At 45.7% G+C, this 14933-nt stretch overlaps 3 protein-coding genes across 4 annotated transcripts; 1 reads left to right on the forward strand and 2 right to left on the reverse strand.

Annotated features, from left to right (window-relative positions):
* Window positions 1–411: 411 nt before the first annotated feature.
* Window positions 412–1987, reverse strand: LOC311257198 (beta-crystallin B1-like; the record flags this gene model as incomplete). Its single annotated transcript, XM_084352676.1, has 5 exons — window positions 412–1085; window positions 1171–1313; window positions 1405–1537; window positions 1625–1743; window positions 1844–1987. 5 exons carry the CDS (start codon window positions 1985–1987, stop codon window positions 914–916), a joined length of 711 nt encoding a protein of 236 aa, XP_084208802.1. The 3' UTR covers window positions 412–913.
* Window positions 1871–13343, reverse strand: LOC311257195 (uncharacterized protein). The gene is made up of 8 exons (XM_084352670.1): window positions 13025–13343; window positions 11849–11962; window positions 10440–11686; window positions 8835–9776; window positions 8590–8709; window positions 7734–8484; window positions 2230–2351; window positions 1871–1941 (listed from the first exon to the last, which is right to left on the reverse strand). Exons 2-7 carry the CDS (start codon window positions 11949–11951, stop codon window positions 2272–2274), a joined length of 3243 nt encoding a protein of 1080 aa, XP_084208796.1. The 5' UTR covers window positions 11952–11962; window positions 13025–13343; the 3' UTR covers window positions 1871–1941; window positions 2230–2271.
* LOC311257199 (beta-crystallin A1-like) lies at window positions 2360–6042 on the forward strand. Of its 2 annotated transcripts, XM_084352678.1 has the most exons (6): window positions 2360–4087; window positions 4426–4508; window positions 4630–4748; window positions 4842–4983; window positions 5075–5217; window positions 5361–6042. In XM_084352678.1, the coding sequence occupies exons 2-6, from the start codon at window positions 4434–4436 to the stop codon at window positions 5506–5508; spliced, it is 627 nt and encodes a 208-aa protein (XP_084208804.1). In that variant the 5' UTR covers window positions 2360–4087; window positions 4426–4433; the 3' UTR covers window positions 5509–6042. The 2 variants fall into 2 exon arrangements, with proteins under 2 accessions (XP_084208804.1, XP_084208803.1); XM_084352677.1 differs by lacking the exon at window positions 2360–4087 and having other exon boundaries at window positions 4228–4508.
* Window positions 13344–14933: the final 1590 nt, after the last annotated feature.

Consider the following 14933-nt stretch of genomic DNA (forward strand, 5'->3'; position numbering starts at 1 on the left):
CTACGCACCAATATATCGCTATGTCACATGATCGTCATCACAGCTTGGTCTCTTTTTCTACACACTGCGTTTTATTTATTTTAACAAAGCATGTTTGACTCTGAGGTATTTTGTAGCTGACCATGCAAAAGCTTTTCTAACCCCCATTCAGCATGACTACAATAGTGTTTGTTCACTTTGACAACTACAGTTTCACAATTAAAACTATGAACTACGAAGTATCACACACGTAACAAACTGGATCGAAATATTTCAAGGAAACTTTCAAAATACTGAACTTCAGAAAAGCGGTGATTAATGAAATGGATAAATCTGACATTTTTACTCATCTTGTTATTTTATTTGTCATTTTTTGTTCATTAACATTTTCATTCAGGTGATTTATCAGTAATAATTACCAACAACAACATATTTGAAATCAAGATTTTCCTTTTTATTGAAAACTTGGCCAGGATTCTGTACAGCAGAGAGGGTGTGCAGAGCACAGGGGCGAGAGGTCGGGGGGCAGGGGGCTCTAGGGACTCAGTTTCTCATGGTGTATCGTACCCTGAGCCGAGAATCGAGTGTGTAAAACAGCCAGAGGGGTCGTGCGACCTCTTCGGTGTTTCGGAGGACTGTGGAGGGGAATGAAGTGAGGGACTAAAAAAAAGGGAGAAAAGGGGGGGAAGCAAAACTCAGCCCATAGGGGAGAAAGAGAAAAGTAGAGACAGAGAGGGATGGAGGGTGGTCCAGCTGGTCCTTCCACTGAGGTGTTGTCTCCAATTAGGGGCAGATCTAAATCCTCACCCTTCCCCTCACTGCATTAGATTATTACTTGCACTGAGGTAAAGCCTCAGACATCTCTCCCCCTTTCCCTCTTCCTCCGCCCCTCTCCCTCACTTCCGCTCTTTCTCTTTCTCTCCTTCCCTGAGCCTCACTTGCTGGCCATGGTGTAGCAGCCCTGTTGGTGCCACTGCATGTCACGGATACGCCTCACGGACTGGAACTGAGGATGGCGGGCACCATACTCGTTGAAGTGCCTGAAGTCGCCCTTCTCCAGCAGGTACTGGCTGCCACGGTATCCAGGGAACTGGTATCCCACCCAGCTGGAGGAGAAAGAGGAAACGTGTCAGAAACAGGATCGACATTACGTGGATGGATTTTTTTTACGGCTTTATGAGCTGCACTCACGTTCCACAGCTGACGATGATGCTGCCGACTCTATCGGTGAAGCCGTAGGAGAACAGGCTAGGAACGTCATCGTCCATGATCTCCATCTTGCGGCCCTTGAACTCTCCAACCTCGTACAGGCAGATCTTGTGCTTCTCGGGGTCCTGGAGGAGAGACAGGTTAGTTTAGAGAAGGGGCTCTAAAGCAACAGAGAAAACTCGAGAGCGTGAAAACAAGAGCGTTATTTTCTTTTACCATCCTGACGGGCCTGAAGGACAGCAGGTAGTCGTTCTTCTGGCAGTTGCTCCAGGAGTCCCAGCGAGGATACTCTCCCTTCTCCAGGATGTACATCTCACCACAGAAGTTCATCTGCTCGAAGCCCACGAAGCTGCACACGAGAGAGGACATCATGAATGTCAAGAGGTGGGTTTGAAATGTGAAAATGCAGATGTGTGTCGTGTTTTCGGAGACTTACGGTCCGCACTCAACGCGCAGGGAGCGAACGCGGTCCATGCCCAGCTCGCACACATTCATGCACTCGTTGCTGATCTCGATCATGCGACCCTGGAAGTTCTCCTGGTCGAACACGTACATCTGGAGGGGGAACAGGTGCAGACAGGTGAGTCAGAACAACATCTGCGATATGATAAATTACATATATCTCAGTGTGTTTTTAGACAAGAGAGCCACCCACCTTGTAGGACATCATTCCCATCTCGGACTTCTTGCCCTGAGCGGCCTTCCCATCGGTCTGGGAAGAGGTCTTGGACTTATCTCCACTGGACATGATTACTGAGTGGAAAGAGAGGGGAAAAACACTCAGAGAGGGTTTGTTCATGTGACGGATCGAGCATGTTTGATGGTGTAAAGGAAGGATGCATTAGAGATGGAAGTATGTGGAATAATCTGTATTTTTTGTATCTCCACACACCTGCAGGCATATACTGTATGCGTGTGTACCTTACCTGTGTGTGCGATGCCTGTGCCGAGCCTCACTCAGAGTGTGTGTGGCTCGGAGTGCGCCGCTCCCTTTTATACGCTGGCGCCCATAGGAGGGGGATTATGGGCAGAGAAACAAACCTGCTGAGGTCAGAGCGGCGGGACAAAAGAAACCCCACATCATCAGGGAGGGACGGACAGAGGGGATGGGCGGAGGCAGAGGACGACTGACAGAAGCTGGAGAACAGACTGACGCCCAGTTACTGACAGAGTAAAGCACAAGTTCAACTGTTAGAGTTAAATGAGACTCACAAAAATCAGAGTAATTTGGCGTTATATGTCAGATTCTTTAATCTGCCTTTACCATAACAACCTATAATATTCACTAAAGTTGAATTATTTGATTGTGGCAGGAAGGAATGTGTGGCTTCAAACACAAAGTGGACAAATCTAAATGTAATTTCATGTTTCCAGATAATGTCAGTGAGAAGATTGCCTGTATGACACATATATTTGGATGAAAAGCTTCCTCACTAAAGGTCCAAACTTTTCATCCGAAGGAGCCCCACACAGAAGCATCAGACCACTGACATTTTTTCAATAGGAGGGGTCTGATTTCCGCATGTTTGATGTCATTTATAATTCATTTGCTGCTTAAATGGGGAAGTAACTGCAACTCTGCTTTGGGAAGCATTGATTTTGTTAAACCAAAGTGAAGCTGGCTCACAATGAAAAATTAAAAATGAAAGGTCCAATGTGTAAGAATGAACTGCTGTTATCTTGATAGCTCAGTTATCCGTGCATCTCGTGGTCCGGATTGGGAGCTCGGAGCACCAGGGAAGTGTTGGTGTTAACTCTGGTAGCACAGGACCAGTACGGGCTGGGGCTAGCTGCTTAGCATGCTAACTTAAGTAACACAATATAATTTCTATTATGTTATTTCTTCTCATTTGGCTGATAAGTTCAATTCATATTTGACTATTTTAAATAAAAATTCTTACATTTTGCACCTTTAAACATGTAAATATCTAGTCTGGTGTTTCATTTAAAAAAAAAAAAGTTTTAAAAAATGTTATATGTAGGATAATTATTAATTACTTTTCATAATCAGGTGAGTGACATTGTCCTTCTGGCATTTTGCACCTTTACAAAATGTAATTATCTTAACAACACGATACAATATGAATAAAATTATTACAATTTTGATCCACCATTACCTTTAAGTTTGGGCCCCTCTGATTTATTGATTAAAATGTTTGATTGCGATGTTTATTTCGAATACGTACAGAATAAGAAACGACAGACCAGAATAATAGTTCAAAAACAAATAACAAGAAATAAATAAAAAGCACAGAAACAGATGAAAAACGCTTGATGACTGTGTTTACATATTGGAGAAGGAGTGAGAAGAGTCACTGGATGATAATCAACCAGCTCCCCTGATGACCAAACACATCTGTGTTCAACCAAACATCTGTGTGCCTTGAAGGTGCGCGCGCAGGTACCATTGGAGATGCCATTGTGTGAACGGAGCTCAAATGAAACTTTAACTTTTTCTACACTCACACAGACCCACCCAGTCATCTCCCTCTGTTCCCCCGCGGTGCCTCCCTGCTCCGCCGTTAATCCCCACATTCTCCACCCCGATCCCGGCCCTTTGTGCCGGGGTACGCGCTGGACTGCTGACCGGGGTCCGAACATACCGGAGCGCCTTTGTTCCCGGGCAGCAGCGGCTCTATGGGATGTGCTGAGCTGGCGACACAACGGAGTCCAACAGCGGCACGCGCGGCGAGCTCGGGAGCGCGCCCCCGCCGGATGACACCGCTGTGCCAAACGGACGGAGAGCGTGGTCCCCAGTCAGAGCCGTGGACGCGCACCGGCAGGCGCGCTACCCGACCGTCGGTATAAAACTGAAGCGCCAGGTTCTCCCAAAACTCTACGCGAGGCAGGCGGTAGGCGCGTACCACTCCAAACCTCTTCTAATAAAGTGCCAAACTAGGTAAGGATGAAACTCTGCTCTCCACACGGTCAGGGTCCGACAGACAGGTGCACTCAAGCTGCTCCACACACCAACACTCTGAAAACCAAAAAGCACTTTCTGAAACACTTGGACAACATGCTGCTTTTTAAAAAAAAAAAAAAAAAAAAAAAAGTCAATGATCTGTTTTGGATCAGATCTCCTCCAGATGTTTCAGCTCAGACTGTTATTAGTTAGTGGGAATTGAACAGCAACATGTTTTACACTAAGAAAACGTGCCAAAGCGTCTAAAAATATCTCATTATTGAATCAAACGAGTCTCGAAATGACACTTTTCTCCCCCTGTACCTTCTTCTCAGGAGTAAAGATGTACAGAACTACAAGGTCCCCCATGATGCAGCCGCTGGTCAACTCAGGAATGGGCATGGCTCCCTTCTTCAAGGTAACGCACGCTCATTTACGCACAAATTATGTGATTATGATGTGTTAATTCCTGCTGGACACTCAGAGGATGAACTTCGTTGTAACTTGCCGCCCACTCAAGCCTCGTCTCGTCTCCCCAGGTGACCGTGTTCGAGCAGGAGCACTTCCAGGGCAAGTGCCTGGAGTTCACCTCCGAGTGCTGCAACATTCAGGAGTGCGGCCTGGACAACATCCGCTCCATCAGGGTGGAGAGTGGAGCGTAAGTCTCGCACTTTTCCTCTTGTCCTCTAGCACTTGTCCTCTTGATGACACAAAAGTAAACTGCTCTCTCTCTCTCTGCGTTTCTCAACAGCTGGGTTGGTTTCGAGCACCATGACTTCCAGGGCCAGCAGTTCATCCTGGAGAGAGGAGAGTACCCCCACTGGGACGCTTACAGCGGCTCCCTCTCCTACCACGTGGAGCGCCTCATGTCTCTGCGCCCCATCTACTGCGCCGTGAGTCCACCTCCGTGTCCTCTCTTCAAATCTGTAAGTGCCTCAAGAATCCAAAATCCCAACTGTGCGTTTCTCTCTCTCTCCTCTTCAGTCTCACCAGAGCAGCCGCATGATCATCTTCGAGAGGGAGAACTTCATGGGCCGCAGCGTGGAGATCTGTGACGACTACCCCTCTCTGCAGGCCATGGGCTGGATGATGCCTGAGGTTGGCTCCATGCACGTGCAGTGCGGCGCGTAAGTGTAGTGTGAATCTGTGCGAATAAGATGCATTTTCCAGCTGTTTTAGACTGATCTGTGTCTTTAGTTTCCTTCAAACTATCTATCCAGAAGCTCTGAATCCACACTAACCCTCGCTGCCCTCTCTGTCCACCCCTCAGCTTCGTGTGCTACCAGCACCCTGGCTACAGGGGCCAGCAGTACATCATGGAGTGTGAGAGACACAGCGGAGACTACCAGCACTGGAGGAACTGGGGCTCTCACTGTCAGACCCCCCAGATCCAGTCCATCAGGCGTATCCAGCACTGAGAGGAGGACAGGCTGAGACTGAGACAGCAGCTCCCCTCGACCCTCACCCAACCCCACCCCACCCTTTACCTTTACCTTTACCTTTACCCCCTCCTCTCTTTATCTCTCTCTCTCTTTCTTCCTCTCCTTCCTCTTGACTTGAGCCGCAACAGCCGGCCCGCCCCAACTCAACACCACCACTGATTTACAGCCGTTGCCAGAGTGTGATAAGAGACAATATCGCACTGTTAAAGCACAGGGAAACACATGCTCCACACACACAGACATCACTGACACTCACACAGTGTCTTTTTACTTGGTTTAGAGGTCCCTGCACACTCACGCACAAACACACACCTGCGCTGTTAACTCTCACCTGAGCCGAGCCATGATCCAGAGGGGAGACGAAGCTCCAGCATGGCGCCGTCGACCGGGAAGGCCTCCCCCAGCTGCAGTCGCTGCAGACTGCGCTGTGGCACAGCTCAGATGTGTTTTGTTGTTGTGTGTAGGAGGTTGATCCACAGGTTGATAACTAATAAACTCATTTTCACCTCATGTCCTCTTGGTTTATTGTACAAGTGTGTATGCGAGAGTGCACTGATGGTGGCTTGTCCCGAAACATGAATAAAATATGAAACACACCACCTGCAGGACTATGAGGTGCCTGTGAAGTCAGTTCTTCTCTCTACAGATGACAGCGTTTGTGTTCGGCTGAACTTTATGTCAGTTATAATCGGTTTAAACTGTGAAAGTATCAAAATATCAAGAGACACGTCTCAAAATTAAAGTTGGTTTGATACGTTTCTACTGATGTTCTGACACTTTGTCCCATAATGAAACCTTGTCGCTGTTCCTTTACTCCAAACTTTAGCAAGTCAGGGGTCTAATGATCACATATTTTAAAGCAAGAAAATGTAGCCACAAAATGATCTATATTCAAATGTGCCAAACTAATATTAGGTGCTAAACTGACTGAAACATTTGAGCATTTTAAGAATATTATAACTGATCTATAATAATGGACCATGCTGCTGGATCGGTCGGGTTTTTATGGGGTTTTTTTCGCCTCCATCTTTATTTAAGAGTGCGGTCTTTCAATTTGAGAGTGCAGAGAAGCAGCTGTTCTCATTGCCAACGCATCAAATACAGGCTGTGAGCTTCTCATTTTCAGGCTGAAGGTCCTCCTCTAGTGCAGCAGTATAAAGAGCAAGAAAGTCAGAGTCAGACACGTGTTCACGTCCTGTTTGAGTCAAGACTGATCTATGTAACGTAAGTAAGATAACATGTGGGAAGTGAGTGTTGTCACCTACGGCCAGAACAGAGGGGTAGGTAGAGCGTCATCCTTTGAAGCCTAAAGCCGCTGACCACACGGAAAAGCCCCACAGGCTTCAATCATTTTCATCAGTCCTGTACGTTTGTGATTTTTGTTTCAATATGAAACATTAATCTACACTCTGATGCTTCATTTGCAGCGGTGTGCATTCAAGAAGAGAGCTGATGAAACGCAGGAAGTAGAAAATAATCTTTTTATTTTAGAAATCAGAGTCCTGGACTCAAAGTGCCATGAGGAACATCGTGAAACATAACCTGAGAGTAAAAAAAGGAAGAGTTTTCCTGGAACATTTACAAACTGTGGCAGAATTTACAACTAAAACAGTCATAGTCATATTTACAACTAATAAAACACTCTTGATTACTTTGTCACTGCATGAACCTGATTTTTTTTTTTTGTAGACTCTCTCAACTGTTTGGTTCGTGTTGTTTTTAACACCTGACAGTTAAAACAAACTGAACACATCCGCGTAAAAATGACTGAACATAGTAGTAAGAACCTTAGAACGAGTACGGCTCAATAAAGTGGAAACAATGAACAATCTCAGTCAGTCTGACTGTTGTTAAGTCTTAATTCTCAACTCAAGCCCTGTTGTTTTGTTGCTGATTCTCACTAAGTAACTCACTCAAGTATCTTTATGCATCATAGAGATCATCTTTTCTATCTCTACCCCTATTTTAAATCAAACACACAGCTAACATGTTGCTCACAGCTCTTCTTTTCCTAAACATTAGGAACATTAGGCAGAGTAGGAAAACAAACCCCCTCACGTGATCTTCGGTGTGTTTGCACACGGAGGCGCACACAATAAAAACAAATGTACGAAACAACAAACTGAAGACGAGTAGAAAACAAAACGACAGACACTAACGTAAGAGCACCTCAGTGTGATGATTTCTGTCGACAAGCTCACCTTTACTCATCGTAGCGAAGACCACAGTTGAGGCAGAGTCTGTGCTCTCTCCGTCAACGTCAACATCCTTGTCTTCTTCCTCTTTCTCTTCTTCTGAAGACTCCGTCCAGCTGATGATCACAGGATCAGGAGCGGGACTGGCCCCTCCGATCACGTCGATCTCATCTTCCCAGCTTCTCGTTGACCCTTGATTGACCTCTGAGTGAGAAGCAGGTGAAACGTAAGGCTTCACTTTGACGTCAAGCGACAGAGTTGGTGCTGTTCTGCATTCCCCTTCTCCTTCCTCATCTCCATCCACATCGATGAGCGTGTCATCGCTGCTCTCCGTCTCAGTCTCCACATCCATTACGTCCTCGATCTCTACAGCTGCAGACTCAGAGCCTGATGTTAACGTCTCAGGGGTCGGCTGCTGTATCTGCTCAAAGCAAACCCTCTTGGTCACAGTGGCACCATCACTTGTCTCCTCCTCGGACTCTGCTCCCCTCTTCTCTCCCCTCTTTGTAGGTCCCGCTGCCTCTTGCTGTGGCTGGACAGTCATTTCTTCTTCATGTCTCTCCTGATTTGTCTCTGGTAGCTCCTCTGTGCCACAGGGCTCCACAGGCTCTGTCTCAATTGGCGGTCTTGAACTCTCTTCGTTACATAAACCGAGAGGTTGTCCATTTTTCCTTGGCATGCCTCGCCTGCCAACTGGTTTGACGGTTGAGGGCGGCCGGTTCTGTAGTGGCTCCTCAAGAGGAGAGGGAACACTGTCCTGTAAAACAAATTAATCTTATTGGATAGATATACAGACAAATATAAAAACAATACATGACAGATAGTAGTCTGGTTCATTCCTCTTGGTCGGTGCTCACCATACCTGTTCCTTAAACCTGCTCCTGATGGGGTACGTCTTGGTGATCCGACTGTCTGGCTGATTCTTTCCGGACAAGCTGCCATTTTTCTTTGATGATGATCTGGCCGTTGCTTTTGCAAGACTCTGAAATATATAAACACACAGAAAAACATATAAAATCCTCTATAAGACTTGTTTTTTCTCACCTAAGGGTGACAGCAGACTTCATTCAGAAGCATTAATGGAGAGGATTTAGAAATGTTTGCCACCTTGACGTCCAGGCAGCTGTCTCCCTGCAGTGTAACTCTGACTGGCAGCGGGCCACTCCTCTCCAGTTTCACCACAGGCATCTGCTGGAGCTTGTCTCCTTGGTCATGAACAATTTTGGACTTAGCGTCACTCAATGACGCTGGCTTCCTCACCCTCACCCTCACCCTCTTTCTCTTTTTCTCCAACGTGAACAGATATTGATTAAATGTTTTCTTTCTCCGTCGTTTGACTGGTTTTCTGACTTCCCCTGATGGCTTCTCAGAATGTTTTGGGGGAGCGGGACTGCGAGCTGAAGCTTTACGTGGCTGTGAACGTCTCGCTTCATTCTGCTGCTGTCTGGTTATTTGAGAGCTTCTGACTGGAGCCTCTCTGCAACCACCTACCTCCACCTCTTCTCTGCCAGCACAGTTGTCGACGTGCTGCTCGAAGGACAGGAGGAAGTGCTCCAACATCTCGTTCAGCTCCCCCTGTCCCTGCTGCTGCAGAACCGGCACCTCACTGTTTGCAGAGCTGGAACCACCACCTCCTCCTGCTACAGCGACAACCTGCACTTGTTGTTTTTCCATAGTTTGGCTGGAGGAGGCGTAGGTACTGAGACCGGCTGGAACAGGAGGCTGAGGGTGTAGAGCGGCATTGTTGTTTGGTAAAATGTCGAGGCCCATCATCACTTCCTCCAGCAGACGATCGATGTGTTCGGGCTGTTCCTCATGAGGTGGAGGGGCCAGAGGAGGGACAGGGGTGGTGTGGATTAGAGTCGATGCTGGAGACACGAAGGAGGCTGCAGGGGATCTCAGGTCGTCTGACTGAGAAAGCCGGAGCGAGGTGCTGGGGGTAGACAAGGTATGAACATTGTAGAATCTCATGGGAGGGGAAGAAAAGGAGGAAAGAGTCGTTGGTGGTTTGGCCGTCGCACTCTGAGGTCGACCAGCAGGGAGGTCATCCTGTAACCGCGGAGAAAACTGTGTTTATTATATCATATAGCACTTAATATGTAACGAGCGATGTAAGAAAGTCTTAGAAAGTGATGATACCTACATGAGGTTAGACATGTTAAAAAATAATGTGTGTTTTGGTTCAGCTGGATCTCTCTCTACATTTAGTCTCTTGGCCTGGTAAGAAACAAATGACTGAAGAATAGTGATTGTAAATGCAGTTATAATCCATTAAACCTTTTTAATGGAGGAGTCTTCTTATTTTCTAATATCAGACTTGATTATGTCAGAAGCTTTAGGATGAAAGTTGTCGATAACTAACTTCGATTATTGTATTTTCTATAAAATTGCTGTTATTTTTATTTGTGAAAACAAGAAAATCTCAACTGGTTTCTTCATCTCATTTCATTTATAACATCCCACCCCTGGACTATGGGCCCTCTAATATCCTCTTTCAAAATAAAATACTATATTTCAAGCTCTAAAATGTTCTCATAATCAAGCCCTGGTGAGGTTTTTGTATTTGATTTGAAAAACCAGCCCTCTCGTCTCCATGTCATGTTTATATTATCAAACACCGCTTTACTTGAAATGTCACAATTCTGTACAATAAATAACTTTGATATCTTTTCGTTTCATGTTTTGGTTACGTCACATTATCAGCACTCCCACCTGGTTAAGCTGCTGTGTTGAATTTTTCCGCCCACGCTTCGCTTTTCCTGCTCCTCCATCACTGCACAGCACGTCTCCATTCGGGCCAAACTCCCACACTTTCCCACGCGCTCTCCTCCTCCGGCTCTTGGCTGGCGTCAGCAGCTCTCTGGTCTTCAGCTGCAGCCTCCTACCTGCAGCTCCTCCGCCCTGGCCCGTCCTGGTCGCCCTCGTCCCCCACCTTTGCAGGAACAACTTCTGCAGCTTGCTCACCCCCACCTCCTGCACGTCCACCGTCTGCGTTAACCCTCCTCTCCCTCTCCCTCTCCCTGCTGTCCTCCCTCGTGGTCTCCCGGCTCTTCTCTGGCCAGTCCCACCCCTCCTGGCACGTCCCTCTCCTGTGCCCTGCCTCCCTCTTGACCGCCTCCTGCGGGAGCCCTCCCTCTTGTCCGGGTTCAGGAAGTCGTTGATGTATCCGGGGATGTCGCCTTGAAACTGCTCGTACCTCTCGTCCTCCAATTCATTACTTGCTGTGATGTATTCAGCTTGAGGGCCTGCCCACCAGCTCTGAGGGTCAGCAGCAAAAGAAGGGAGGGACGGGTGGACTGAGGTGTACTGCGGTGCCACATGAGCCGCAGATGTGTGTCCAGCTGCTGTGGCTTCTTGCATGGGGTCAGAGGAAGGCGGAGGAAGGGATACGGGGATGTAGGGGATTTGAGGGAGAAGAAGAGTGGGGTTTGTCTCTCCTAAAATCTGGAGAGTGGCGATGTCAATAGTCTGATAGGAGGCTGCTGGCTCAGAAGGAGGAGCTGTGCTCGCCTGCAGCTCCTCCGTCTGCGTCCATGTGTCTCTTCCACCTTCTGACAATGTTTCTTTCCATAGAAAGGTGCTCCTACCACTCACCTCTCTCCTCCACCTGCCCCGCCACCCCCCATTCTCCTCAGGCTCCGTCTGCACTCCTACCTCTGCAAGGCGACCTTCTCCTTCCTCACGTCTGCGTTTGCAGTCTCTTCTCGTGACCTCCACCAGCCCGTGGATGCCCAGCCTGGCTGCAGCAGAAATGGCCTCCTGTTTCTCCTTCTCCCCCTCTCCTGCCATCTCTCCACAGTACAACAGTCTGACCATGTGAAGCAGCGTGCAGCCACCGAGAGCCCGAAACTCCAGGAGACGGCTCTGTCCTGCAGGGGGCGGCGGCGTGGAGGAGAGAGCGGAGGAGATGTGGGGGCTGATGGCTGAGAGAATACAACTGTGTGCTGGCACTGAAACACCTGCAGGAGAGGAAATAAGTCACTGATGATAAAATCTACAACTACATGAAACTATAATATCAGATGAAAATGTGCAACCATTAATTGAGTATATCTACAATAGTTGGCGATTCATTTTCGTTGTAATGTGTAATTAATCTGTTTTCTTGAGTATATTTATACCGTTTGTCCTGAGCAGAGTGTCACAGAACTGGCTGCACTGCTGCTGTCTCTGCAGCTCGGCGAGGAGGAGGCCTTCAAACCCCGGCTTTTGGTAGCACCACATCTCTGCGTCCACTTTACAGGAGGACGACAGAGAAAAGGAGAGTGGGGGTCAAAAGGTACAGGTGATAACAATTTGTATCTGGAAAAATGTATGTCGATTATTCTGACGATACTGTGATTGGGATATGATTCACGAGCTGTTGGACTGATCGTTTTTGCATCAAAATTCTTATTTTCACTTAAAAAAAAGATTTAAATCATGATGATGTGACATTTGTGGGAGTTTGTAGCAAATAAACAGGTTTTCTTACATCTGGAGAGCAACATTTTAACAAAAAGGCATCTCTGCAGCACTGCAGTACTTCTTTATAATGCTGTTCTGTTTTGACTTACGGGCATGAATGCAGGGCAGGCTAATATGAAATATACTTAACTCTGACTCTAAGTCAATTCAATTCAAAGGGGCTTTATTGGCATGAAAGTTTTACAACGATGTTGCCAAAGCATCAAAACACGTCTCTGACACTCTAAGTCAGATTCATTTTCTTTTTGAAAAACTGCATTATCACAACCAACTATATGAGAAAGTATGTATGTATTTATTGAGCAGGGTTGATGGTGAACTGTAAGACTTACAACCTGAGGTTGTGTACTTTTTTGATAGATATTGGCTATGATAAACATTAAATTGATTGTTTTGCACAATTAATTCAAAATTGAGAACTTTTATTTTAAAAAAAATTAACAACCTCATATGTCAGTTTATTTCTAAATACCCTTAATCTTACTCTAAATGATATTCATGACACAAACTTTCTCAGCAGCAGGAACGAGGCGTATTTAAACAGGAACCCTCGTCCACTGACGTCCACCACGCTGGGATGGAGCACACCTGCAGGTTAGCTTCGCCGCTGACAGCTAGCAGCCAGCTAGCGCCGCACAACACAACCAGAGTAAGCAGGTGTAAACTAGTCATAACCAGTTAACATGTCAAATAAATCACATCATTGTCTTTAATCTAACCTAACAGTGTTTTTCAGAACAACCTGAGCTGTCTGAACCACTTTAACCCGGCGGACTGTAACGATGCTGCACGCAACCGCAGGCCAGTGACGAGAAACGGGCTTCACTCACCGTCCAGAGTCTCAAAGCTCTCTGTTAATCCGTCCGCACGTCACAGAAATAAGATTGTGAAACGTAAATGTTAACAACGAGAGTGCAGACAGTGTTTTTATGTTTTTAAGTTGGTTTTCTGTCCGTTTTGGTGAGGTCATCCACAGGTCAGCGTGGTCAGCAGCGCCAACGGTAAACTGTCGCGTGTCGCTCCGCCGCCAGGGGGCAGCAGACAGCGACGGACAGTCAAAGATTACAGAAGGAGCATCAAACACGAGATGGATCACTTCTGCTACTTCCGGTTTCGTTTCTTAAGATTTGACTCCATCTAGATTCCTGTTTGGTGGTAAGTGACTGCATTTAATGTAACTAATGTCATGTAACTGAGTACATTTACTCATGTACTGCACTCAAGTCCTTTTTACTTGTACTTTACTTGAGTATTTCCATTTTCTGCTTCGTTATACTTTTTCCCCACACTTCACATGCATAAAAATGTATGTATAATTTTATTTTTATTTGTACTTTTGATACTCCAGTACATTTAATATCAGATACTTTAAGACCTTTACTCAAGTATTTATTGCTATACAATATCTTTCTTTTCAAATCAAAACTTTTGAGGGAAGAAAAACACATCTGCTTTTTAAAAATGAACATTTTAATTCAAAAGCAATAGAACACACCAACGCTTAATTAATTATACTCAGGGGTTTTGTTTATGCAGCTTTATTTGGCTAATACACATATTACATTTTAATATTAAGTGTATATTTTTGTGTTTTGCTGCTTTGGTGACTTCTCTGCTTGTGCTACTGTTACACAACTTTGTAGTTAGTGAAACACTGTATATGTCACATAACTCTATTCTAAGACACAATAAAAACGTAATACCATGTTAACTGCTCCAAACCCAGCTCTGCCTCAGTCTGGTTAGGATCTTATTTGGGGTTAACAATTTTAATGACCAACCTTTTAAAAACCCTGTCCCTCAGTAATATAAATAAACAGATGGATGACCAGTGTTATTTTTATCTACCTATATGTTGCTCTGTACACAGCTACCAGTCAGTCTGTAAGCCCCGGCCTTCCTTTGAGGATTACTATGAACATGAATATGATGAAAGTGACAGCAATAAGTAACACATGAGATGCATTTACATGGATATCAAAATGTCACAATAATCCCCAATAATCCACATTAATCCAGACATTTTAACGATTTTTACTGTATGTCGATGACAAATGATTTCTACAGAACGGTACATCAAACATGATTCTGTCTTTACCGGTAGGTTCAGGTGTGTGGTTGGGTTGGTTACTTTGTGGGAGCTGGAAAAAAAGACAAAATCTGCCTCTTTGGCAGTGAGAATTGATTTAGCACAGCTGTTCTGTTGTTGTTAGCAGTGCTGGGTCAGGCATGTGTGAGATGACCAATCAGAGCAGACTAGGGGCCTTAAAGAGACAGGAGCTAAAACAGAGCATGTACAGTGCTGAAGCATTAAATCATGTAAACCTATTTTTGTAGTAAAATAGGTTTACAGGATAGGTTCACAGTGGAGGACGCTCTTCCTCTATTTTTGTGAGGCAAAAGGGATAAAGTAGTAATTGGTTGAAATAAAACATTAACCAATCTCAGTAACATTTATAAAGTAATTTCTCTACTAGTGTAAAATAACATCAGACTCAGAATCAGCTTTATTGGCAAAGAATTTGTACACAAACAGGGAATTTGACTCCGGGTTCAGTTTGCTAACGTGAGACAGGTTTCCTCCTGCCCTCTCCAATTTCATGAGTCACCAGCCGCGACTCTGTGCATTCATGGACCGTGTTGGATCCGTGTGAAGGGATAGTAACAGGAAGCAGGACATTCTTACAGTGGGTTGTCTAACAGACTTCTTAAACCTCATATTAGCTTCAGGAGAAGAGC

This window comes from Pagrus pagrus (assembly GCF_965226575.1).
Source record: "Pagrus pagrus genome assembly, chromosome: 5".
NCBI classification, from domain to species: Eukaryota; Metazoa; Chordata; class Actinopteri; order Spariformes; family Sparidae; genus Pagrus; species Pagrus pagrus.